The sequence below is a fragment of the Hyla sarda genome, chromosome 5 (assembly GCF_029499605.1).
Source record: "Hyla sarda isolate aHylSar1 chromosome 5, aHylSar1.hap1, whole genome shotgun sequence".
Classification (NCBI taxonomy): domain Eukaryota; kingdom Metazoa; phylum Chordata; class Amphibia; order Anura; family Hylidae; genus Hyla; species Hyla sarda.
Window position 1 is genome coordinate 211,550,475 of NC_079193.1, and position 27,619 is coordinate 211,578,093.

The window sequence follows — 27,619 nt, forward strand, 5'->3', positions numbered from 1 at the left end:
AAGACAATGGGGGGGGGGGGGGATTTATCAGTTTTGCCTGTTGACAGTTTCTTTTTACCCTTTTTTTTTCACTTTGGTTTTTGTGGACATGCACCAAATTTATCATTTGGTGCAAGTTGTTAGTAATTTTGGCTCAAATGTTGAAATCAGCTGTTCACATCGCCTTTTACACAGAACTTACCGCCACGGAGGACGCGTATTTTACCCTGTAGAGCAGCCATTTCGGGGTCCCTCCTGCAGTATATCAGCAAGCGACATGAGTTATTTTCTTTTGTGGGGTATATATATATACATATATATCATGTGAAATGTATTTTATTTTTAACTTGAGGTTTTTTTTTTTGCTTACTTTAGTGCAGTGGTCTTCAAACTGTGGCCCTCCAGATGTTGCAAAACTACAATTCCCAGCAGGCATGCTGGGAGTTGTAGTTTTGCAACATCTGGAGGGCCACAGTTTGAAGACCGCTGCTTTAGTGCTTACCTTTCCTGAACCTGTGTGGCCATGTCCAATGCTGGCTCAACGGAGGGTGAAGGTCCCTCAGAGACAACCATGTTGCAGGACCGTAGTGCGCATCCCCGGAGGTGTCGATGCTTTCACAAAAATGTTTTTTTTTACGTATTTTGACACCTTTACATTTTCTGACATTGCTATGTGTGTTTTCCATGTACAAAATTTCTTGGTGGTGAATTGCACCAAAAAAAAAAACCCTAAAGGTGTAAAATTGCGCCAAAGATCGATTGTCGCAAATGATGAATTACTGACCAAAGTAAAAATCACACACAGGACCGTGTGATTTTGAGAAAGTTGTAAAAATGACAGTGGAGAAAATGCGCTACATTTTGGTGCAAAAAGTCACTGTGCCAAAGTATTGCGCCAAAGTTACGGGGAAAAAACACATAAATCCTTTGATAAATACCCCCCAATATGTCTTGGAAACAGAGACAAAAATAGCATCTTTTCAATTATCAATTTTCATGTATGTGCCTATTTCTTGTTTAGCCCCTTACTGGTTGAATGTTGACTGATCTGTGATAGTGGGACCTGTTACAGCTGAGGCCACAAAAAAGAATCAGAGTGACCATCACCACTCTAGATAATACATTTAACATACAATAGTACATCTTCTCCATTTTTTTTTTTTTTTATTCCGTTATTTTTTTTGGTCTTTGGTATCAAAAATACCAGTAGCCCAAAATAATCTTGAGCATTGTCCCATTACATTACTTGAAATAACTTTCTAAAAAACACTTGTAAATACTAGTGGCACATGGTAGTAACAACCATTCAGCCAATGAGCATCTGGAGAATGATTGGGAAGCTGACACAGCCATATTTCAGTCCATATTAATGGCTAAACTGGTCATACAGTACATGATCTATGATCCCAGATGCAGGAAGAATGATGTTTTAATTGGGGAAACATTTTTTCATAGGATGATCATTCCCATAAAGGCCAACTGTTCTATATACACCAAAGGACAAAAAAAATTCAAACATGGCTGACTTTCAGACAAGGACGGTCTGTCATCAGTAAAACAAACTTTAAGAGTAAGGTCACACATAACCGATCCGCAGCATATTTTACGCTGCGGATTGGCCGGTGACCTGACCCATAGTGTGCCTCCAGCTGTTGCCCTGCCCCCAGGCCTGCTCACAGCGGCAATCCACCGCTCCGAACAGCCACACAAGGGCCTGCGAGTCGCCAAGCACATCCAAAGTGTACTCAGACATCGCGGCTGCTTCCAGTCCTTAGCTGCTCCTGTGTTGTCCCTTCTTTTAAACTCTTATCTCAGAAGCAGAGGGAAGACAGAAACAGTGGAGGACTGGAGGAAGATAAAACCGGAGCTGCAGCATGACCTGTGGGGGTGGGTAAGTTATTTATTTATTTATTTATTTATTTATTTTTTTTCTACAGCACTATATCACTTATTTTATAATGACAGAATACCTCTTAATCTAATATCTATGGGCACCTTAAAGGGGTATTCCAGGCCAAAACTTTGTTTTATATATCAACTGGCTCCAGAAAGTTAAACAGATTTGTAAATTACTTCTATTAAAAAATATAAATCCTTCCAATAGTTATTAGCTTCTGAAGTTCAGTTGTTGTTTTCTGTCTAACTGCTCTCTGATGACTCACGTCCCTATGGGGATATTCTCCCATCATGCACAGCTCCCGGGACGTGACATCATTATTGAGCAGTTAGACAGAAAACTTCAGAAGCTAATAACTATTGGAAGGATTAAGATTTTTTAATAGAAGTAATTTACAAATCTGTTTAACTTTCCGGAGCCAGTTGATATATATGAAAAAGGTTTTGCCTGGAACACCCCTTTAAGGCCATGTTCACACAACGTAAAAAAAACAAACTGCCGTATTATGTTTTGTGGATGTTTTTTTGTTTATAGCTGAAAAAAGATGGACGTAAAGCAAAAAATTGCCATTTATAAGCCATTTAAAGGCTTTTGTTTCCTTTATGGTGTGTGAACGTGGCCTAAGAGTTCGGTAGAGTTAACTAGCAGTGTTTTACACAAATGAGGGCAGGTAGCGGATCTGTGGGTCCATTGAGAATTTTACAATGATGACTGCATGTCCCATGTCACCATATAAAAGATTTGCCACAGGACTTCAAACCCATAGTGACACGTGTATAGGGACTATTGAACAGTATGCAAAGATTTAGGTGGAGATATCATAATTCATCTCCATCTGTGGTCATTTAAATTTGATTTCTTTTTTTACGAAGACAATTAAACCAATGTTCCCTTATTCATCTAGCCCAGAGGATTTTCTGTCTGGTCTGACAGTGACAGAGCTTCTGGGCCCAAGAGAAAATTAAATAACATTTCTCATTGTTGACACAAGTATAATTTTAGACGGTCTTGTTATGCTGCCCTGTTTTCTTATCTCAGAAGAGTGAAATATGCGTGTGCAAATGATTCTCCTTACGTAGGGAAGGAATCCTATATCCTAGTTGTATCCGCCGAGCTCCCAAGTACTACATGTTTGGTCAACAAGCAACAGTGGGTGGTCAGACTGTAGCACAGGACAAGGACCCGCTGTGCACAGGAAAAAATGTTCAAAGGTATTTAAGGGTGGTAAGGAAGTCTGACAGGCTTCAGAAAGTCCTGAGGCTACGGATCTGAACTCCCTCTGACTATTGTAGGTTGTGAGAAAGCTCAGTATGAGATACATGAAGAGGATGCACAGCTTCACCTGCATTCACATCTGCCACCACAAACAAGTGGTCTATATAAAGGAAGCAAACAGTACCTTCAGTGGGGTCCTAGTATACTTTTTATAAGTTTTGGAAAGGACACTTGTCGAATAAGAAGTGTCCAACCTCATTTTAGATCTTTTGGATATTTATGCCACAATTAATCTGTGTAGCATTGATTTAGGAAACTTCAACACTGGAACAAAAATATTTGGTGCTATGGATGAGCCGCAAGTTGATTGTCTTATTAACACATTTTAGCGTTGAATGGCTGTATTGTGTGGGTGCGATATTTAAGAATTAATAGGCCTTGTGTTGCTGTGATAGATGTTTTTTTTGTTAATCCTGCCATACAAAAACAGCAATAAAAAGTTATCAAAACGTAGCTCAAAATGGTTCCAATGAAACTACAGGTTGCTCCTCAAAAATCAAGCCTGAAAAATAAAAATGTTATTGGTATAGGAATGTGGGGACTCAGAAGTAAAAAAACATAAAAAATGATGTAGAACAACAAAAAGAAACGTAGGTGCACTCACCGCAAAGTTGGGACTGTCACATCTGGGTGTCGGGTGGCCGGGTCACGGCATAGGCGCTGGTATCTTGTGGCGCTCAGAGGCGTAGCCTCTGAGCGCCACAAGATACCAGCACCTATGCCGTGAACCGGACACCCAGATGTGACAGTCTCAACTTTGCGGTGAGTGCACCTACGTTTCTTTTTGTTGTTCTATTTGATGCTTCATATCTGTTTATGTGCACTCCACAGGAGACTCTTATCGGAGGTCGCCGAGGACCCTGCTGTATACGTCATTAGGTGATATAGTTCTCCATGTGTGCTCTCCATACATTTCTATCTTAGAATTTGTCATAAAAAAATTATGTATTGAGTATCTAGTAATCATACTGGTCCAAAGAATAAAGGTAACATAAAACTAAACCCTAAAAAAAACTATATAGTGGACTTGGTGTTTTTTTAAACATAGCATAGATCTAAGTATGTGTGGTCTGAGCTGGAGTTCTATTGGAGGGAAGTGCGCAAAACCTTGTGACTGGTTTAAATAGTCTCATTTATAATTATCAACTACCACTGCAAAAGTCAAAGCACATATGACTTCATCCTAAGGAGCTTTGCTAAAATATCTTAAGCAAAAAAAAAAAAAGCGAAATTGTAGCGCTTGTGCAACAAACTTACGCCAAAAAAAGCAATGAAAATTTCACTCTATAGATTTGAAGAGTAACATTGTGGCTCTCTGCAGTCACCACTAGAGGGAACCATAGTAGCTCAATGCAGAAAAGGAAGAAAATCCAGCTCAAGGATGCTTCAAATCACAGCTTTATTTCAGGTCAGTGCACATAGACAGGTAAACAATTGTCTACCTGTCTATGTGCACGGGCCTGAAATAAAGCCGTGAATTGAAGCATCCTTGAGCTGGATTTTCTTCCTTTTCTTCATCACATTGTTGTGCCATCCAGCACTTGCATCCGTGCACCGGCCATTATGTTGGGGTGAGCTGGCGTAGCTTTCTTTTTCCATAGTAGCTCAATGCATCGTTTTTTATTATTAACTTCAGTGAATCGCCAGAATGTTAAATGCCGCTATCCTCCTCTAAGCTTGAAGCTTTCTATTAAAAACAGAGCTTAGACCACCATGCATATGTAGTAAGTGAACACTCTAGAACAGTGTTTCCCAACCAGGGTGACTACAACTCCCATCATGTCTGGAACGCCAAGTGCAGACTTTTACTACTATTCCCAGTTAAAGGGGTATTCCCGTGGAAAACTTTAGTTTTTTTTAAATCAGCTGGTGCCAGAAAGTTAAACAGATTTGTAAATGACTTCAATTAAAACATTTTAATCCTTCCAGTACTTTATAGGGGCTGTATGCTACAGAGGAAATGCTTTTTTTGGATTTCTCTTCTGTCACGACCAGAGTGCTCTCTGCTGACCTCTGCTGTCCATTTTAAGAACTGTTCAGAGCAGCATATGTTTGCTATAGGGATTTTCTCCTGTTCTGGACAGTTCCTAAAATGACAGCAGAGGTCATCAGAGAGCAATGTGGTCATGACAGAAGATTAATTCAAAAAAGAAAAGCATTTCCTCTATAGTATACAGCCCCTAAAAAGTACTGGAACGATTAAGAATTTTTAATAGAAGTAATTTACAAATCTGTTTAACTTTCTGGCACAAGTTGATTTAAAAAAAAAGTTTTCCACAGGAGTACCCCTTTAAGTACATAAAACTAGACAAGATATTTTACAGTAATATTCTGCTCCAAAATAATGTTGCACACCTTTTTTCAATCCTGAAATGGTGCAAAGGTGTCTATAACTCTGGTGAATTTTGCTTACTGTATTAGTTGTGATGGTATTTATAATGATATTTCAGTACTAGAGACTGATCCCCTTTTTGTATGTTCCGGTAATAAACCTTAATTTTAAAAATGTTTTACTATTTTCATCCCAGATTGTACTTACGGCACCAGGACGTACATTTACTTCCTAAACATGACCTTGAGCATCGTAGCGATGCTCAGGTCATGTGCGGCAGGTCCCGGCTGCTACTAGCAGCCAGGGACCCGCCGGTAATGGCCGATATCCGCGATCGCACGGATGTCCGCCATTAACTCCTCAGATGCTGTGATCAATACAGATCACAGCATCTGCAGCTCTGTGGTCACTAGAATGGTTGATCGGATCGCCCGCAGAGCTGCCGCAGAAATCCGATCAGCCAGAACAGTAGACGGAGGTCCCCTCACCTGCCTCCGCTGCCTTCTCCCGGGGTCTTCTGCTCTGGTCAGAGATCGAGCCGACCAGAGCAGAAGATGACCGATAACACTGATCAGTGCCATGCCCTATGCATAGCACTGAACATTATTAGCAATCGAATGTTTGCTATAAATAGTCCCCTATGGGGACTATTAAAGTGTAAAAAAAAAAAAGTGAAAAATTCCCTCCCCCAATAAAAATGTAAATTGTCAGTTTTTCCCCTTTTACCCCCAAAACGTGTAAAAATATCAGAACTATTAAAATATAATGTTAATTATCCCGTACGGTGAACAGCGTGAACGTAAAAAAAAAAAAAGTTTGCAAAATTGCTGCTTTTTTATAACCATATGCAGATGTGGTATAAAGAAAAATGACAGACCCCGGCGCAAAAAATGAGCCCTCATACTGCCGCTTATACGGAAAAATGAAAAAGTTATAGGTCAGCAAAATAGAGGGATTTTAAACGCACTAATTTGGTTTAAAAGTTTGTGATTTTTTTTTTTTTAAAGCGGTACAATAATAGAAAAGTATGTAATCATGGGTAACATTTTAATCCTATTGACCCACAGAATAAAGAAAACGTGTCTATTTTACCGTATAGTGTACAGCATGAAATCGAAACCTTCCAAAATTAGCAAAATTGCGGTTTTCTTATCAATTTCCCCGCACAAATAGTATTTTTTTGGTTGTGCCATACATTTAATGGTAAACTGTGTGATGTCATTACAAAGGACAACTGGTCGCGCAAAAAACAAGCCCTCATACTAGTCTGTGGATGAAAATATAAAAGAGTTATGATTTTTAGAAGGCGAGGAAGAAAAAACGAAAACATAAAAAAATTGTCTGAGTCCTTATGGCCCAAATGGGCTGAGTCCTTAAAGGAGTACTCTAGTGCAGAGTATTCCTGCTCCGTCCTGCCCGGGCTGCAAAATAAATGAACCATCACTCACCTCCCTGGGTTCCCGCGGAGCGTCACTACAGCTGATCGGTCCTCCGGTCCATCCTCTTCATACTTCCGGGTGTAACGAAGCGTCACATGGCGCTCAGCCTATCGCCGGCCGAGGCTGAACATCACGACGGCCGGCGATAGGCTGAGCACTATGTGACGCTTCGTTACACCCGGAAGTATGAAGAGGATGGACGGGAGGACCGATCAGCTGTAGTGACGCTCTGCGGAAACCCAGGGAGGTGAGTGATGGTTCATTTTAATTTATTTTGCAGCCCGGGCATGATGGAGCAGGAATACTCTGCACTAGAGTACTCCTTTAAGGGGTTAAAGAGGTACATCGGTGGAAAACTCTTCTTTTTTTTTTCTTTTTTTTTTTTTTTTTTATCAACTGGTGCCAGAAAGTTAAACAGATTTGTAAATTACTTCTATTAAAAAAAAAATCTTAATTCTTCCAGTACTTATTAGCTGCTGAATACTACAGAGGAAATTCTTTTCTTTTTGGAACACAGTGCTCTCTGCTGACCTCACGAGCACAGTGCTCTCTGCTGACATCTCTGTCCATTTTAGGAACTGTCCAGAGCAACATATGTTTTCTATGGGGATTTTCTCCTACTCTGGACAGTTCTTAAAATGGACAGATATGTCAGCAGAGAGCACTGTGCTCATGATGTCACAACAGAGCTCTGTGTTCCAAAAAGAAAAGAATTTCCTCTGTAGTATTCAGCAGCTAATAAAGGAATGATTAAGATTTTTTAATAGGAGTAATTTACAGATCTGTTTAACTTTCTGGCACCAGTGGATTTAAAAGTTTTTCAATGGAGTACCCCTTTAATTTAAATATTCTACATGAACAGTAAGGGTATGTTTACACATACAGTAGCTGCATATTTTATCTGCATATTTTTCTGATTTTGCTGATTTTTCTACCCATTGACTCCTTGAGTAGGAAAATACAACAGCAGAAAATATGCAGCAGATACTGTATGTGTGAATGTACCCGAAGGGTCCATGTACATGTACAGTATCCTGCACTTATTTTATGGGCAGGATTTGAAGCTGCAGATTTCAAGCTGTGTTCAGTCATTTAGTTTACATTGAAATCTAAAGCATCAAATCTACAGCTTTAAATCCTGAGCATCAAACATGTGCAGGATACTGCTTGTGTGAATACACCCTAAAAAATCAGATGGTTGTTATACTGTAATGTATTCCTTTTGTAGAGAACGAAAATGTAATAGGTTTTGTAGAAATAAACTAGATTACTATAATGTACACATACTTGACTTTACACTGGTGTTATGTTGCCCTCTAGTGACAATTTAAATTATGGTCGTTCTAATTACACGCATTCCAAGTTTAGTCACCAGATAAGCACATAAAAATTAGTTGACCTCTGTTGCATGTCCATGATTTTTATCTAGTGTCTTTGGGAAGGTTTAAAAGTCCAACTACTACGTAATCTTGTGAATATAGTATTACATACAGTATTTTTGGGAATATTTGAAAATGTTAACTTAATTTTAAGATATTCGGGTTGCCATTTGAAAATATATATTTATTTGAACCCTATATTAGATATTGTGCTTTTTTTCCCCTTATAACGCTCTGATACTAAGACCAAATAATTATTTGTTTCTCTTTTAAAGGAAGCACATGTCTCCAGAGTCCAATGCTCGATATTGATAGCGATGACCGTCCATCTCCAATTGCCCGGCTCAGCCAGACAGCATCACTGAAGAGAGGCAGCAGTTTTCAGTCTGGAAGAAATGACTGTAAGAAAAGGGAAAACGGCTAGCTTGAACACATGGGTTATTTACATATTTTCTTGGGAAATACATGGGGAATGGTAAAAATCATTTAGGTAATTCTAGGAGTCTAACTATTTGTCACGTGCATATTTTTCACCAGTCGTTTGAAGGGTATACACTGGTAGCTTGGAATCTTTATTTGTTTAGGAAACTTTTAAGAATAATTTACACGTCAAGCCAAATATATTTTGGGGGTTCCTCTGTTTCCTAGACAGTAATTTATGTGTCCATTCTTCGTTGTCGACACTGCTGTTTCTGTTCCGTTTTTATTTCTTGCTTTACAAACTTATAAATAAATAAATAAAACCTATTTACCCATAGACGACACAGGTGATACATGTACAGACCAGCTGCCTGGTACTTAACTCACCAGGGTGTACATGTACGGCCTGCAGTGCATTCTGTCTATAAGGCGATGTCAGGAGCTGTGCGTGCTTTATAGAATGCTAGGGGCCGCTTCTATTAGCAGCTGACATTCATACTTGATCACGCCGATGTCCACCTTTTAGATGCTGTGATCAATGCCTCATCTAAAGGTGAAAAGTGCCTGTAGGTTTGGGGCTATTATCTGGCACCTTCTGTGTGATCACTGGGTCAAATGAGGTAAAATTCCAACCTCCTTAGACAGACTATAATAGCAGAGTGCCAGTGACACTGGGAAATGCTATGCAACCCACTTTTCTCATTTTACAAATAAAAAAAAAATATTTATCTATGTAAATAAATAAACATATTTGGTATCTCAGCGTGGAGAACTATCGGAAATACTAAAGTTAAACCGTCAGCCTGTTCACCCACACTAAAGCTACAAAATACACTGGGTTATAGTGTGAGTGAACAGGAGTCCAACGAGGGGTCACTTACCAAAATATGTCCACTAGGTCCTGAGATATGTCCCTCAGAAGATCCTCTGCTTCATTCAGTGAATCGCGCACAGGGGGCGGGGCTACGCCGACTTATTTTACATATTAATTGTCTGTGACTCCACTTTCCCTATGATGCAAAGTCACAGACAATGGATGTGTAAATTGAGTGGGCGGGGCCTTGCCTCCAGCAGAGGATCTTCTTGAGGACATATCTCAGGACCTACTGGACATATTTAGGTAAGTGACCCCTCGTTGGACTCCTGTTCATCCACACTATAACAGAGTGCATTGGGTTTAGTATGGGTAGACAGGCCGACAGTATAATTGAAAATATAATTTTTAGTATCCCACACAGTGAATGGTGTAAACATAAAAAAAATATATATATATATTAGGGATGTAAGAAAAAATCGATTCTCGCGATAATCGCGATTTTTCATTTGCCGATACAGAATCGATTCAAAATATTTTTGAATCGATTCTTTTAGGGATGTGGAATTTTTAATAAAACGCACTTTTCTTACCTGCCAACGAGCCCGCGGAGCTCCGGTACAGGTGTTCGGTCCCCGGGCTGTATTCTTCTTACTTCCTGTTAGTCCGGCACGTCACATGGAGCTTCAGCCTATCACCAGCCGCAGCGATGTCCCGCCTCTGCTGGTGATAGGCTGAAGCTCCATGTGACGTGCCGAACTAACAGGAAGTAAGAAGAATACAGCCCGGGGACCGAACACCTGTACTGGACTGTACCGGAGCTCCGGGGGCTCGTTGGAAGGTAAGATAAAGTGTGTTTTATTTTATTTTGCAGCACCGGAGTACTAGATCGCCGCTGTCAAAGCTGACAGCGGCGTCTATTGGGATCTATGAATGCTCCCAGGTGGGCGATATATCGCGATGTATCGTCACCTAGACGGTATCGCGATATATCGCGATATATCGAATCGCCACACTGGTATCGCGATTCGAATCGAATCGCCAAATTCTTGGCGATTCACACCCCTAATATATATATATATACAATAGATAGATAGATAGATTTTTATTCACATTATATATCAGAAAGAAATGAAGTCTCAAAAAAAATGGTACAAAGCAGTTAGATAGCAGTACCCCTCCTCCTCTTTAGTGTAGGGTCCCTTGTAGCTGTGTAGCTGCACAGGTTTCATATATGGTATGTCTGCCCCTCTAATAACAGCTTGTTATAGCACTTAAGACTACAGTTATGATTTAAACAACTTTTGACATGTCATAGTGAAAATGACGTGTGGTGGTCAGGCTTTGAGAGCTCCTGTAAACTGGAAGTTTGTTCCTCTTTATGCTTATGATCAGTAAAGGGTTTCAGCATGTGGCCCATGACAATGAATAAGTAGATATGAAGTTGCTAATAGCAATTCTCAATTATATTCTAAGTAAGGAAAATACTTTCTTGTATATCTATCTATATATACATATATATTTGGAGATTAGCTTCATAGACCCAGGCAAATGGGAGTCAAACAAAAAAAAATACAGCGTTCACACTCTCGGGCATAACAAACAAAATGAATCCTGCTTGTCCAGCACTATCTATACAGTAATCGTCCTTGTCTATACAGGTGGCTTACTACAAGCCACCAAATAAAGTAGACAACCACTGTGTTACTCACACCAGTCACAATGTCCCCTTTTTGAGGCTGTAGCCTTAAGGGTTCAAACTCCTATCATAGGGACAAGTTTCTTACAGCCTCTGCTTGCAGACTGAGTTACTCCTAGTTTTAAAGCTCAGTAACTTGCTATCTTCAGCACCTGTGCTGATTTGGGTCAACTAAAAAACCTGGACTTGTGAAAGGAAATGAATGGCCCCACTGTCAAACCTGCTTTTCATCACATATTATTTTTTTTTTTAATTAGAACTAAAGTTGTGGTCTTGTGCATGGAGTCTTGTTCAGGATTTTAGTAAGTTCTTTCATTTAGATTAAGGGTGGTATAGTGACTGAGGGTGTTTTTTAAAAGTATGGCCATTGTTTGGTATATAAGAAAACAAATCTTTACTTGCCTCCAGCGCTTCCGCAATGTCTCCGGAGTTCTGCCCCGTCCCCCACAGCATAGTCTTGGAAAGCACCTGGCAAATTGTGGGGCAGGACATCACTGCTTCAAGCAATTTGCTGAGTGGCAGTATAGTACTCTGGGCCTGGGGGCTTACCGGGCCCAACACTTCACGCTACAGCCTAGGAAGTCGACTGCTGTGGGAACCGGAGCAAGACACCGGAGACATTGCAAGAGCGCTGGAGGTAACTAAAGGTTTGCTTTGTTATGTATCACACAATAAGCATACTTTTGTATAACGCCCCCCTCAATCTGGTTTCACTGTCACGTATGCATGCTGTAGGAGTCATTACCTACATGAACGTTCTGCTTGAGATGCAGAGCACAGGCTCCACTGACTCTCTACACCCTGGAGTCACGTGGGCAAAGACTCTCACGGCATCTAGATGTGACAGTAAAGCCAGATGATTATTCAAGACAGGGGAGGGCCTATCAGAACATGGGGGAGGGCCTATCAGAACATAGGGGAGGGAGAATGGGTTTCTAGCAAAGCAAAAGCCTTCCCCCATTGCGCATATAACTAAATTTGCATATTAGCAAAACTAAGTATTATTGTGGAAAGGCTGGAATGATTTAAAAGGTAACCAGTCTTTTGATCAGGATCACCCGCACTGTTAAGCTGTGTATCCAGGCACATGCGGGTGATCCTGCTGTCAGATCCCTTGAATAGCAAACTATTTTGCACCAAAGCATTCTCCCAGGTCCTATAGACAGATGGGTAATACTCCAAACTCGTCTTCTGTCTTGAATTAATAGAATTAGTATTTCCAAACGTATTATTTACTCATTTTAAATGACCAGTGAATATTGCTAAAAATATGCCCGTTTTTGTTTGTTTTTTCCAGCTTGGAAGTATAAAACGCCCCCTCAAGCAGAGTTTGTGGAGAAATTAACAAAAGTCGTGGTGTCTCAACTTCCAAACTTCTGGAAACTCTGGATATCATATGTAAATGGAAGTCTTTTTAGTGAGGTATTGCAAAAAAAAACACCTGTGAAGAAAGTCATGTGATTGTTACTGCTTTTTGCGCCACCAACTTCATATGTTTCATTCCAGGTTATGAAATAACACTTTAAAGGGGTTCTCCCTTGTTTATACTGTTTTTTGTTATTATGTTTGTGTGTTATGTGTGTATAAGTATGTGTTTTTTATGTGTGTTGTGATTATGTATATATGTATTTTCTTACCTTTTGTGAAGATCCGGAAGCTGGCCCCTTTTTCTTCCAGCGGCTTGCTGTGTAACCTCGGCCTCCGCCATGTTGTGTTCGGTAAGTGGGATGTCGGGGGGTGTGTTCTTGCTTCTGTCCTTCCTATCTTCTGACGTCCGAGGCGAATCTTTTCTTCCTGTTTCTTCCGTGGCTCAGCGACGAATCTGCGGCCTCTTCCGGCGCATGCGCAGTTTTTTTTTTTTTTTACCAATAAAGTTTTTTTTGTCTAATTGACAAACTGTCTGCGCATGCGCGAGTACGCAAGTGCTACGCTAACAGCGTAGCGTACGTTAGGTCTACGCTAATAGACAGTTTGTCAATTAGACAAAAAAAACTTTATTGGTAAAAAAAAAAAAAAACTACCTGCGCATGCGCTGGAAGAGGCCGCAGATTCATCGCTGAGCCACGGAAAAAAACAGGAAGAAAAGATTTGCCTCAGACGTCAGAAGATAGGAGGGACAGAAGCAAGAACACCCCCCCCCCCCCCCCCCGACATCCCACTTACCGAACACAACATGGCGGAGGCCGAGGTTACACAGCAAGCCGCTGGAAGAAAAAGGGGCCAGCTTCTGGAGAAAATACATATATACATAATCACAACACACATAAAAAAACACATACTTATACACACATAACACACAAACATAATAACAAAAAACTGAATAAACAAGGGAGAACCCCTTTAAGGAGGTGGTTTTTTGTACAGATGCACTGAATTTTCGGTGCTTGGAGTTGTAGTTTTGGTTTGGGTCAGCAGAGCCATAGATCATAGAGTTGTAGTTAGTAACTAATGCAACTCCTAGCATGCCCTGACACAGCTTATGGCTTTGCAGCAAAATCGAAACTAGTACTACAACTCCCAGCATGTCCTGAAACAGCCTAATGCTCTGCAGCTGAACAAAAACTAGTAGTTTTGGGTCAGCCGCAGAGCTTTTTTTATATAATCTGTCGAGTATGTGTAACAAACTAATCTTCTACAAAAACGTATTTGTTTAAGCAATGCATTTTCAGTTTTAGTTTTTGGCCAAGCACAGCCTAAATTGTGGGCCCAAATTTGTCATTTTGGCGCACCACTTATTTTTGCGTGTTCTGTAAACAGATGATCATACCACATTTACAGAGGTATTCCAGGAATTAACTTTTTTTTTTACAGTAATGCTAAGGCAGGTATTAAAATAAAAAAAAATAAATAAAAAAAAAAAAAAAAATATATATATATATATATATATATATATATACTCCTCTTTCCCACTCCTCCTGGCACCACTCTTGTCATGAAGCTCTGGTCATATGAATTTACCGCTCCATCAGTTGATTGGCTGAGCACAGAAGTTGTGGAAGTCTATGATAATAGTTACGTTGAAGCGAGAAAAGTGTGTAATTTTGTGGGTTTTTTTTGTTTTTGTTTTGTTTTTTACAACAGCACTACTGTGCCTTTTTATGGCCCTGGCAAACAGATGATTTTGCTAGTGAATATTGCGACTGGTTTTTCAGTATGAGGCAGTACAGTACTCAATTTCACCAGAACAGGAAATGCTTTTTGTAGCTGGCTCTCTATTATGGCTCATCATTTGGGGGGGGGGGTCGGGTTATGTAGCGGATCCTCTGTAAAATATCATATGCACAGAATTAAACAACCCCTTTTTAATATCACTACAAAAACAGTAGGTTTTAAATATTTTCGAACTTTGTATTCATTTATTTTACTTTGTTTTTAGTTACAGAGGATATTGAGTTCAGATAATCAGATAACGCTGCTTATGTTCTTGTATTATTGGTTGCCAATAACAATAGTACAACGAACTTCCGGTTCCGGCGCGGGTGATGGCGGCAGCACAGTAAGGAGGCTCCCGCTCCCCCCAGATTTTCCCGGCTATTTTACTCGCCCATAGCTGCTGACACCCGCTCCGCTTACCTCCCCGACATCACAGTGGCCCCCACAATGGATTGCTTTGTGCAGTGGTGCAGACCGCAGTCTCCCTCTGCGCCGCTGCAGCTCCCAGCATTACATCCCAGCACTGTTAAAATTGCCGCCGCACTTCCAGGCTCTGCATTGACTGAGGCAACTGCTGTTCTTGAGGCCGCACCTCCCTCCCTAGTGAGCGCTGATGCCGGAGCTGAAATGATGGAAACCGCTCCAAGCCTTCTTTCTGCCCCAGCACCCACTTCTACCTCAGGTGGAGGCTCTCACATACAGGGGCAGATGACCCTCCCCATCACTCAGGACAGTGCCCTGCCTGTCAGCTCCAGCCAGGGTCACCAGGCAGACTACACGCAACTGGCAGCTGAAGTAGCACAAATAATCTCCCCCAGTGTGCAGCGCATTGTGGAGATCTGCATTCCAGAATCTACAATTAGAAGTGGCTGACCATTCCAGCCGCCTTGGTCAGGCTGAACATTGTATTTCATCATTGGAAGATGGGGATACCGCGCTGCGGTGGTGTGTACAGTCTGCTGAATATGATCTTTCCCGCATGAGTGAGAAACTGGAAGACCTAGAAAATAGGTCGAGGAGAAATAATTTGCGCATTGTGAGCGTTAAGGAGTCAGTGACTTCAGTAGACCTGCAAAGTTTCTGTGATGGGGATGTTCCTAAAGCCCTGGGCTTATCTCATCCCTGCAGGGTTGAACGAGTACACCCTATTGGATCAGCTGTTACCTCTGCCCCAAGGCCTGCAGCACTGGTGAACCGGCCTCGGCAGGTCATTCTTCGTCTCTAGTACTATCTGCACCTCCCTCTATAAATCCAATTGTTGCTTCAAGCTCCAATATGCAGTGCCGTGTTCCATGCTGATGGATCCATCTTGGTTTACAAGACTCCGGAGGCCGCTACTGCAGCCCTAGACCGTGCTCCAGAGTCTTCTTCCCCACGGTGCTCAAGACGAACTACGAGTAGATCCCGCTCTCCGCATGAGGACCGTCACTCCAGGCCTGCCACCAGGGATGGTTCCCGCTCACCAATACCACTGGACCGTCGCAGACCACGGAGCCAGCATGACAATAACAGGTGCTACTCACCTGGCTGAATTTTCATCCTTCCAGTTACTTCCATGTCAAGTTTACCGGACTACACCACGTTCTTCTGCTGAACCACCGGGTGCCCCGTTTTTCTTGGTCGGTTTGCCCCCTTTTCCTTCATTTTATCTCTTATAAGACTGGGGACTAGTGCCTTATTACCATATTGACCTGGGGGGAGGAGGAAAAAAGGGAGTCTCATACCCAGATTGGTCACGCCCTGCGGTTTGCTAGGGCATGTCCTGGGTCCCTGTGATGTTTGATTTTTGTTTTTTTTATGTTCCTTTTGTTGTTTTATGCCACATGTAGGTGACATTATTTTGCTATGTGCTTATGTTCTCTCTCTTTCTGCCATTTTTATGACCCGTACATGCTACATTATGTTTCACACAATGCGTGATGCTCTGCTGCTGCTCCGGTGCTGCCTCTCTATTTGTTTAGCTCACAGGTCCCACTTGTACTACTATTATGGAAAATTTTGTAACATGAAATGTCAGGTCTCCGCTTACCTCATAAACGCAGGCTCTTGCTTCGCTACGTGAAAAAATCTCACCCAGATATTGTCCTGTTGCAAGAGACCCATTTGTCCGGCGAGGATTTCTTTCGAATGCAGCAGCAGTGGGTCGGGCATGTTTATGGTTCACCAGCTGGGGAGGGTAAGGCTGGAGTTCTAACTTTAATACACAAAGCTTTCCTATTTACGTTACTCTCTCATGTAGCAGATTCAGAGGGGAGAGTGTTCCACCTTCAGTTGGAACACACTGGAAAGGTATTCAGCATTTATAATGTGCCTAACGGGGAAAACTGCTCTTTTTTGGGGGGAATCTAGCCGACCAGATTCAGCCTGACAGCTCCCCTTGTAAAGTTATAGGGGGTAACTTCAATTGTGTTTTAGACCCCTAGGAAGGGGACTTCTTGGGTGATGCAGATGCCTAGACCCCTTACCCTTTGCTAGATCGTCTTGACTTGACGTTTGGAGGGTGTCCCACCCAGACGATAGGGAATTCAGTGCTCGTTTGGGCGCTCAGATACGGGCTGTGAGCATTGGTGAATTGATTATTGCGGATCGTTCACCAGTGACCTTCTCCCTCCAACCCACCTGCCCAAGGGGCACTGACATATATTATGGCGCTTCCCATCCCTCTTAACCAGGGATGAGTCATTCATAGACCCATTGCGGGGGCGGAGGTTGGAATTTGAAGCACACTACATCGTTCAGACCCTCTTCTCTACTGAGAAGCAGTTATGCAAGGCAAACTGATGTCGTACCTCAACTCCCTTAAACATACCTCGCATTCCAATTTTATAGCTGCTAGCGCTCGCCTGCATCAGGTGTATACCCTCTTTTTCCACTCTCCCACTGACTCTGCTAGGGAGGCATGGAAGGTGGCCAGAGCTCAATTTGAATTATGGCTAGATAAACGGGAGAGATTGACTCACTCCTATTTCGAAGTGGAACTTTTACGCCAGGGAAATAAAGCAGGCCGCTTGTTGGCGACCGGGTGAAGGGCCGCCGTCAACCGGCCCATGTCACTAAACTAAGGGGCGAAGATGGAATGCTACATACTGACCCTCACTCCGTTAATTAACCTCTTAAGGACGCAGGGCGTACCTGTACGCCCTGCGCCCGGTCCCGGTATTTAAAGCGGGATCACGTCGTGACCCAGCATCATACCATGTCGGTCCCAGCGGCTTATGCTAGCCGGGACCCTGGGCTAATAGAGCGTGGCACCAATCGTTGTGCCAAGCGCTATTAACCCTTTAGACGCGGCGATCAAAGTTGATCGCCGCGTCTAAAATGAAAGTAAAAGCTTCCCGGCAGCCCAGTCGGGCTGATCGGGACTATCGCGATAAAATCGCTATGTCCCAATCAGCTAGGACGCGAGTGGAGGTCCCCTTACCTTGCTCTGTCGGGTCCGATCGTCGTTTGATTGCTCCAAGCCTGAGCTACACGCTTGAGCAATCAACCCCCTTTAACGCTGATCCATGCAAAGCTATGGCTTTGCAGGGATCAGGGTAAAAGATCAGTGTGTGCAGTGTTAGTGTGTCCGATCTATAACAATATATCATTGATTAAACCGCACGTGCAATGGCGTACATGCAAAAAAAGTCCAAAATAGCGTATTTTTGGTCACTTTTTATATCATGAAAAAAATGAATAAAAGCGATCAAAAAGTCTGATCAATACAAAAAAGGTACCAATAAAAACGTCAGAAGACAGTGCAAAAAATGAGCCCTCATACCGGCCCGTACACGGAAAAATAAAATAAAAGTTATAGGGGTCAGAAGATGAGAATTTTTAACGTATAAATTTTCCTGCATGTAGTTATGATTTTTTTCAGAAGTACGACAAAATCAAACCTATATAAGTAGGGTATCATTTTAACCGTAGGGACCTTTAGAATAAAGAAACGGAAGCCCCCAAAAGTTACAAAATTACATTTTTTTCAATTTTGTCGCACAATGAATTTTTTTTCCGTTTCGCTGTGGATTTTTTGGTAAAATGACTGTCACTGCAAATTAGGATTGGTGGTGCAAAAAATAAGACATCATATGGAATTTTATGTGCAAAATTGAAAAGGTTATGATTTTTAAAAGGTGATGAGGAAAAAATGAAAATGGAAAAATAATCTCTGTTCACCTATAATGCAAAATTATACCAAGACACCCCTTCTGATGTCTCTGTAGGGGCGGACTTTCTGAAGGGTCTTGATTTATCCTGTTTGACATCAGACCAGAGGGATGTCTTAAATGCCCCAGTGGCTGAGGAGGAAATTCAGTCAGCTATCCGTTCTCTCCATAATGGCAAAGCCCCAGGGCCTGACGGCTACTGGGGGGAATTTTATAAAGCCCTTCTTCCCCAATTGTCCCCTGTACTCTGTGATGTTTTTTCTCTCTTTATGACCATGGGAAGGGTGTCCAAAGAGGCATCGATGGTCTTTATCACGGTTTTTCCTAAACCCAGCAATGATGCGAGTGACCCTGGACCCTACCGGCCCGTATCCCTGATAAATCAGGATATCAAATTGCTTTCTAAAATTCTAGCGGATAGGTTATCTCAATTTATGCAGACTTTGGTGGGGCAGCATCAGGTGGGCTTTATTAGAAATCACACGGCCACCATGAATATTCGGGCGCTGATGACAGTTCTGGAGAGATTACAGCATCAGCTCCAGCCGGAAGATCAGCCGGCTCTTGTAGCCTTAAACGCCGAAAAGGCTTTCGACAATGTCCGGTGGGAATGGCTGGGGCTGGTGGTGGATCACTTTGGAATCAGGGGGGCCTTTAGAGATAATGTAACGAGGGTGTATTGGGAGTCGATAGCGAGAATAAGTACCCCAGTGATTCTCTCTGCCCCCTTTTCACTCTGCAAGGGTACTAGGCAAGAGTGTCCGCTCTCACCTCTCCTTTTTGATCTGGCTATAGAGCCGCTAGCTAGACACCTATTGTCGTCCGATCTGTATGAGGGCATTAAAGTGGGCCCTGAAATGGTTAAGCTGACTATGTTCGCGGATGACATTCTGCTATTTATGAATGCGCCGGGACAATCTTTGCAGAGGGTTCTCGATTTTCTCACATATTTCGGTAGTTTTTCAGGGTACTAGACAAATGTCACTAAGTTAGAACTACTTCCCTTGGGCACTTCTCCCCCACGCTGGTTGCCGTTAATCTTAGGGCTTAAAAAATGTAAATTTCTTCCTCCTCGATCACCTACTTAGGCATTAGGGTGGGCAAAACACCGGACACGTTATACCAGCTGAACTATCCCCCTCACTTTAGCAAAATACAGGGTTTGCCACTCACGTTTATGGGTCAGTGCAACTTAATTAAAATGGTCAGCTTTTCCTGCCTCCTATATCCCCTACAAACACTACCCCTCCTTTTGCGTCATGGTGATGTCCGTCTGCTGAACTCCGCATTTACTAAATGTATCTGGGCGGGTAAAAGGCCTCGTATTGTACTACAGAGGCTCATGCTGGGTAAACAGGAAGGGAGTTTCAATTTCCCTAACCTTAGGAGCTATAATCTTGCTTGCCTGTTTCGCTTTGTAGAGGACTGAATCCACGGATCTTCCTTCCATGCTATCACTGGTCTGGGGGGTGGTCTGGCGTCCCCGTGGCGACTTTCCGCATTACTGCACACGCCTGTGAAACACCGTCTGTGAAACACTCAGTTCTGTTTAGTGCTTGGAAAGAGGTTCGCAAATGGCACCACCTCTCGTTCCTGATGTTCAAACATTTCCCCCTCCGAGGACAGCCAGTTTTTCCCCAATGACTTCTCTCTAGGACGCTGAAACTTTGGGAGGGTTGCGGACCGCGGGTGATCTTATGGATTGCCCTACTAAATGCTGGCTCTCTCCTTCTGCGCCACTGACTAAATTTCAACTCCCCTCTACTCACCTGCTTCCCCTCAATCACGTCTACTCATTTTGTAAAGATAGACTGCCCAACCTTGATAAGGAAGCCCCTATACACATGGTGGATAACCTCATAGGTTTCTAATCCTCATAAATTCACTATCTCCACTCTTTATCCAGCCCTTAGAAAAGTTCTCCTGAAAATTTACCCAGATACCCTTTTTCCTCTTGGGCCAGCTGGATTCCTGATGAAGATATTTCTGAGTGTATCTTACAGGGCTGGCATAAGGTTCGCAAAAGTGTCATCAATAAGAGATGGTGTGAACCTATTTTAAATTGGCCCATAAAGCCTTTTATGGCTTCAATATACTCCCCGCTCCTGCTTTCCCTAACATGATCACGGCTTGCCCAAAATGCTCTACTCCACTCACAGATACTTGGTTGGCATGGGGTGTGGACCTGTCCTTCTACAGTTGATTACTGGCGCATGGTCCTAGCTTACATACACAATACGTGGGATATAACCCTTCCTTTCGCACCACTTTCCCTTCTTTTTCACCAGTTTCATCCTCCGGAACAGGTTTCCTCTCCTCTCCCCAAGATACCCCAACTAATACATGTAGTCCTCCTGGTCGCTTTACGCTGCCTGTTTGCCTCATGGTTGTCCTCCTCATCCCTACCCATACTATGCTACTTAACTCAAACTATTTTGCACTGTCGATAGCTTGGATACAGAACGGCACAAGACGACATGCACACAAGTTTTTCGTTACTTCTGCATATACAGAATCAGAAATAAAGGACATATTGAGACCCTTTAGTCACACAGAATGGTATTGTTGGGGTGCTCTGGGAGATACGTTAGGGGCCTTACGTCTTCCCATGCAGTGAACGCTGGTAACTTGCACCTTTTGTTTTACGTTCACCTTTACTGACAGTGTGCTTTTATATTTCTGTGACTCTTGATTTTTTTTGTTTTCTATAAAGCGAACTTTTACTGACGTGTTCCATAGGCCTTTGTACTGGCAGATGATTGACCTTGTATGCCTTATCTTCGTTTTCCTGTTTTTCGTCTCACTGACGAGACTGTTATGTTTTTTTTATTTTTGTTTTTCTACTAAGAAAATTGAATAAAATATGTTAAAAAAAATTAATTTAAAAAAGGTTTGCAAGGTACCAAAAGCTACAAAGCCTCCTGTGAATAGTGCATCACATGCAGATATTAGTAACCGTTTTCAGTTGTAACTGGTTTCTGTGCTGTATCCTTTTAAGTCATGAAGTCGAAAAGTGAATCCGTTGGGCTAACCACAGAACAGTTCAGTTATGTCTATGCAGGATAGGGTTACACTACTCATCTATCACTATCTAAATTAAAGAATTGTAGAAGTTTCATACTTTGTTTACTTTCTAACAGACATTTTGCACAGGCGGCCACACTCCAGGCTAATATGTTTCTGCGTTAGGTACACTGTCTTTGTAACAGGCATTCCTTTGACATATTTGTGTCTCATGGGAAAACATTATTTTCAATACTAGTAATTAGAATTTGAGTCCACTTGTTGCCAAATGTTAAAGGAGAAGATAGCCGAACGGCTCTCCCATAGAGATATATGGAGGGGGCGTGGCGGCCACTGCTTCGTGCGGGGGTCATGACGAGCTGCTCCCAGACACAGCCGAGGCCCCCGTAGAGGAGATTGCAGGGGTCAGACCCCCCCAAGATTTAAAACTAGGGGACTTCTCCTTTAAAACAGTAGGCTTGTACATCAAATATAACTTTCATTATAAAAGGAATGCTGATATATTACGGTTCAGATATGTGATGAGTTTTCTTGGGTATCAGCCCTTTCCCTCCTATAGACCTACTAGCATTAAAAATGCTTGCAGTTTCTCATTCTAAGGTTCCTTAACCCACTTCTGTACAAATCTTGTTTGGGAGGGGGCATGCTAAGAATACAGCTTTTTTTTTCCATGTTTTGTATGTATAAAACAATATACTTTAGATTCTCAAGTCTCATAGTGGATTATGCTTCAATCTGGACTTCCCCTTTTAGTCTCATTGACTTTAAATATAAAAGATAGTCATGGACAAAAACTCAGAATGATGTTTGTTTGTTTGTTTGTTTTTCTGATTAGCTGCACATAATAGTTGTATGAATGTATGCGCCCTTTATGTTGTAGGAAATTCATCTTTTTTTTCTTTTTTTTTTTTTTTTTTGTGGTAGGTAGGAGAATTGAAAATGTGCCTGTTGGTCCCAAGATGTGGCTATTTACATGCTGGCCTAATTTTTTTTAAAGTTTTTAAAAAGAACAGTATTTTATCGACATCTCTATATTTTAAATGTATGACAATTCTATTAAATTTCAAAATATGGCAAAATTTAAACATAATACCAGCACTTTAAGAGAACATTATATGTCAAAACCAAATGGTCTTTTCCAATATGTGTGCCTGAGTCTGGTCAAAGTGCATGTAAGCATCACGTACATTTGTCCCAGTCATAGAGATTTAAAATTTCAGCTGTGAAAAGGTGGAAAATGGGCCTATTCCTGACCCTAGTGCAGCCCTTTACCTAGCTCTTTTAATGCCCTAATAAACAAATCCCTTCCCAATCTACTTCCATTTCATCTACTCACCAGCATATGGAAATACATACGTACATAAATAAAGTGAAAAGTAGCACTCTGGGCACAGCTGCAATGTAGAAGAACTGTGTAAATCGGCAAAAAGCATTGTGGCATCTATACTAGGAGCGCAGTGACATCCCCACACAAGTCTGGGTAAGCAAAGTATAATACTATGTATAGTTTTCTGTGTGTGCATTATATCATGGTACCAAGACCCCGACCTTGGCTCTGTCATTGAGGCTCTGTAAGTCTAAGATAGCACTAGACCCTTAAGATTAATCCGTCAACTGCGTATCCTCACTGACATGTTACCGACTGCAGGGATTGAGAGGCATGTCACTATTCCCGAGGATAATGGGACATCCTGTGGTGGTCCCGCAGAAGAGGTGTTCACATGCCATGTTCTCTTTCTGATTACATTTAGTTGGTGGGCTCCATCAGTAGGACTCTCTATGAACAATTTATCATCGGAGGACCCTTCTAACAAAAAACGATTGTTCCGATCAGCCTGCTATTCAATGGACTTATGAAAAAATGTGGTACAATGTGAAATCTTTCTTATACATTTGTATTTGTTATCCTATTAGACTGCAGAGAAATCTGGACAAATGGAAAAATACCGAAAAAATGTAAAACAAAGACCAAATGATTTTAAGGTAAGAAGTTGAAAAAAAATCCCTCAAGTATACTTATATGTTATAACCATGTACTGGTGTCCTATTTAAAGGAAAGGACCTTGATGTGAAAATAAAACATATAAGTCTCTTTGGCTTCAAAGTTAAAAAAGTAGGGCAGATATAAAATGGAGAAAAAATGAGTAAGATTCTAATAATCGTTTTCCAGGTTATATGATGAAATCAGTAACGAGATTTGGTTGCCATGGACAGCGGCTCCACCTTCTGTGTGGGCTTTATTCCTATCTCATTGCTAGAATATAATCACTTTATGATCAGTGCGGGTCTGAATGAATTTCAGCCCCTTCACTGTCTTCCCTGGGGGTCTCAGAGGTTGGAACCTTTAAAAAGGATCTGCGGTCAGTGCAAAGAAAAAAGTTTTTGTTAAATACATTTTATAGTCTTGAGTTCCCTGATTCCAATGTTTATTTTTCTGCTTGCTTGTTTATTATCTTTTAAAATTTGTTTAACGATCTATCTTTTTCTTGCCTTTTGATATTGCAGAATGTGATGTAAATGCAAAGCTAAGAGTGTGTGATTTAGAAGCCTATAAAGCCTATAACCCCAAAAATTACTCGCACCGCTTTAGCCTTATATTTACACCCTCTAAGCCTAGCAACCACATTATATTATGTAGTGAAGTTCCTGCCCAGGGAAGGGGGTAACAACAAAGGTAATAAACACTATTTGAATAAGAGCACCCAAGGCTGCACAATTAAATTAAAGGGGTACTCCACCCCTAGACATCTTTTCCCCTATCCAAAGCATAGGGGATAAGATGTCTGATCGCGGGGGTGGTGGGGGATGCGCAATCTCCCTGCTGCACCTGGCGTACGTTTAGAGCATCGGGTACAGCGCCGGAGGCTCATGACGTCACGGCCACGCCCCCTCAATGCAAGTCCCCTTCCATAGACTTGTATTGAGGGGGCATGGCCGTGATGTCACGAACAGGGTTTGACCGTGAGGTCACAAGCCTCCGCCCAGCATTGCCAGTCATCCGGCAAAGAGCGAAGTTCTCTCCGCGCACCAGATTTCTGGGGTGCTGCAGCTGAGATCACGGGGGTCCCCAGCAGCGGGACCCCCGCGATCAGACATCTTATCCCCTATCCTTTTGGATAGGGGATACGATGTCTAGGGTCAGAGTACCCTTTTAAAAACTCAACACGTGTCCTGAGCTAACCACAGGCCCTCTTAAAAAAGGTTGAAAACCAACCAATCAGACATTGGAATCATATCCTAGCAGTATGCCACTAGTGTCTATGATTACCACCGTGACAAACTCTTAAAGGGGTATTCCTAATTCATTAAAAAACAAACAGCTGCTTGAAAAAAAAAAAAAAAAAAAACTGCTCCGGCACACTCAGGTCCACTCTTGTGCCTCTGTTTCTTCTCCTGATGGGATTCTGTATGGTTTTCCTGATACTGCTCCAAACCCACTAGCTGCAGTGTTATTGGAATATCATGAAGAGATCCTGTACAGCGTGCCATCAGGTGAAGTAAAAAGCAGTATGTACAGAGTGTTTTATTATTTTACAGACCTAGCACAGATCTCTTAGTTTTTTGATGAATTCGGAATACCCCTTTATGTAAGCATCCAATGTTTATTTTAAATTCTATAGTAAATTATTCCTACCTGTCATTTTTCAATTATTTGAAAACCGTATTGCTGTTTATGCTTCCTATGTTAGAAAGGAGGAAGGGATATCACTTGATTGTGATGCCCCAAATACAAGCCTTACAGTGCACATGTAATACACATTCCTATGTTATAGCAGATTGTTCCTTTTCTTCCTCTACTATCCTGTTCTCCTGTGTTGCAGCTGAAGGATCTCTAACAATCTTACCTTCAGTCAGCAACCAGTTTTCAATTCCAGTCTGTTAATAGAGTAATAAGAAGTGCTCAGCCAGCCCCCTACAATGTTGGCATTCTACACTTTATTCATTGACAAGTTATTACGAAGGATAGATTGGATTATGAGTTTATGAATTATCTACTGCACATGATATCTGCTGACGTATCTCAATGATCTTTAACATTAATACATAATAATAATATACCAGTCGTTGTGAATTATCATTTTTTTAGTTTTTAATATGTATTTTATGTGTCTCAGAAAATGATACAAGAAGTGATGCAGTGTTTGGTGAAGCTCATCCGTGGAGCCTTACTCCCAACGTCTCTGAGTCAAGAGGATGTGATGGTTTATGGAGGTTGGGGATCGAAGGCTGAGTTATCCGGGCCTTGGTTAGCTCATGTCGTCCAGACTGTGAGGTGGGTGGATGATGTTTATCGTGTTAATCTTACATTTAGGATGTTTCTATTGCTTATCTGGGGCAGAACCAAAAATGTTTTTAGAAAGCTACAACTATTTAGAAAAATCCAATTTGAAAGCTGAGTCATAGTCAATTCCCTGCGTCAGCCCTGCTGTTGGTCAGTCTAGTCATATCCTCTGCTGTATAGGCCATAGAGAGAATTGGTTTGTCATTTAGGAGTGTGGGAGACTGTGGGGCAAGTAGTTGTGCTGCCTCATTTTATGGCTGTTATCCACACTGCCTGGACACATGTTAAAGGGGTTATCCAGCCTTGTAGAATTGATGGTGTATCCTAAGGATAGGCCATCACTAATATATTGGCAGGGATCCAACTCCTGGCACTCTCATCAATTTGTTGTTTAAAGGGGCTGCATGGCTTGGGCTACAGTCTCTGCAGTGTTTATCTTGACTTGTGCTTGTATTGCTATACTATTGGTAGTGGCAGGGCATGATACTGCAATGTTGCTATGTTTACGTGAGTGGGAAAATACTGCACTAATGTGCACTGCAGCTACTCATTATATGCCCATGCAAGGCCAATAGCAGTAAACAATGAAGAAGCCGCTGCTCCTTCAAACACTAACGGTGGGGGGGCCAAAAAATATTTGTTTCAGAAATTCTCAGAAAATTCCATTAGTTGCCACTAGATCCAAGAACAGTACTATTAGTCATGTTTAACTTTTTAACTTGTACCACTTAAACACACAGCCCATTTGGGCCTTAAGAACAAAGCCAGTTTCATTTTTGAGTTTTCGTTTTTACCTCCTGACCTTTTAAAACACATTTTTTTTTTCAATCCACAGACCCATATGAGGGCTTGTTTTTTTGCATGACCAATTGTACTTTTTCTTTTTTTTTACCATAAAATGTACTGCACAACCAAAAATATATATATATCTTTTGTGGAGAAATTGAAAACAAAAACTTTACAAGCTAAAAAAAAAAAGAGCACTTTACGGTAAAAATTACATGTTTTATTTATTTTGTGGGTCAATAAGAATAAAATGCTACCCATGTTTACATGCTTTACTATTATTGTACTACTTGTCAAGGGGTTATCAAGGAATAGAAAAAAAGAGCTAATTTATTTTAAAAACTGCTCCCCTTCTGTCTCCAGGTTTGGTGTAGTCCTGCAGCCCAGTTCCATTGAAGTGAATGGTGCCAAGTTGTAATACTACACCCAACCTGGAGACAGAAGTGGAGCTGTTTTCGAAAAAATTTTGCACTGTTTTTCTATTCCTGGATAACCCATTTTTAAAACATCCAACTTTTTAAACACTTTTTATTTTATTTTTATTTAATTTTTCTCGGATGTGATGTGGCCAAAAAGTTGCAATTTTGGATTTTTTTTTTACGTTTATGCAATTCACTGTACGGTATCATTAACATTATATTTTAGACATTTAGGCATGCAACGATACACAATAAGTTTTTTATTTTATTTTTACACTTCTATGAGTAAAATAGGGAAGAGGCGCAATTTTTATTGGGGGAGGGGCTTTTTCACTTTTTTTTTTACATTTTTGATGGCCTATGGCATAGCACTGATTATTATTATCAGCAATCTTCTTTTCTGGTCTGCTCAATGTCAGAGCAGAGGAGAAGACCCCAGCAGGTGAGGGGACCTCCGTATGCCATCTTGCTGTGCTGCGGGTGATCCGATCAGCCACTTAAAGCACTGCATTGCTGCAGATGCTGTGATCTGTATTGATCACAGCATCTGAGGAGTTAATGGCGAACATC

The 27,619-nt window shown here is 41.6% G+C and overlaps 1 protein-coding gene across 2 annotated transcripts in view; it reads left to right on the plus strand.

The window, feature by feature from the left end:
* Positions 1-27,619, plus strand: part of EXOC2 (exocyst complex component 2) — a 205,997-nt gene that overhangs the window by 102,334 nt on the left and 76,044 nt on the right. The window contains exons 11-15 of one of the 2 annotated variants that reach the window (XM_056521044.1): positions 3,983-4,030; positions 8,577-8,702; positions 12,532-12,656; positions 23,477-23,545; positions 25,678-25,835. In XM_056521044.1, the coding sequence (XP_056377019.1) occupies positions 3,983-4,030; positions 8,577-8,702; positions 12,532-12,656; positions 23,477-23,545; positions 25,678-25,835 (526 nt within the window). The remainder of the gene's footprint in view (positions 1-3,982; positions 4,031-8,576; positions 8,703-12,531; positions 12,657-23,476; positions 23,546-25,677; positions 25,836-27,619) is intronic. The other variant, XM_056521045.1, reaches the window with a different exon arrangement.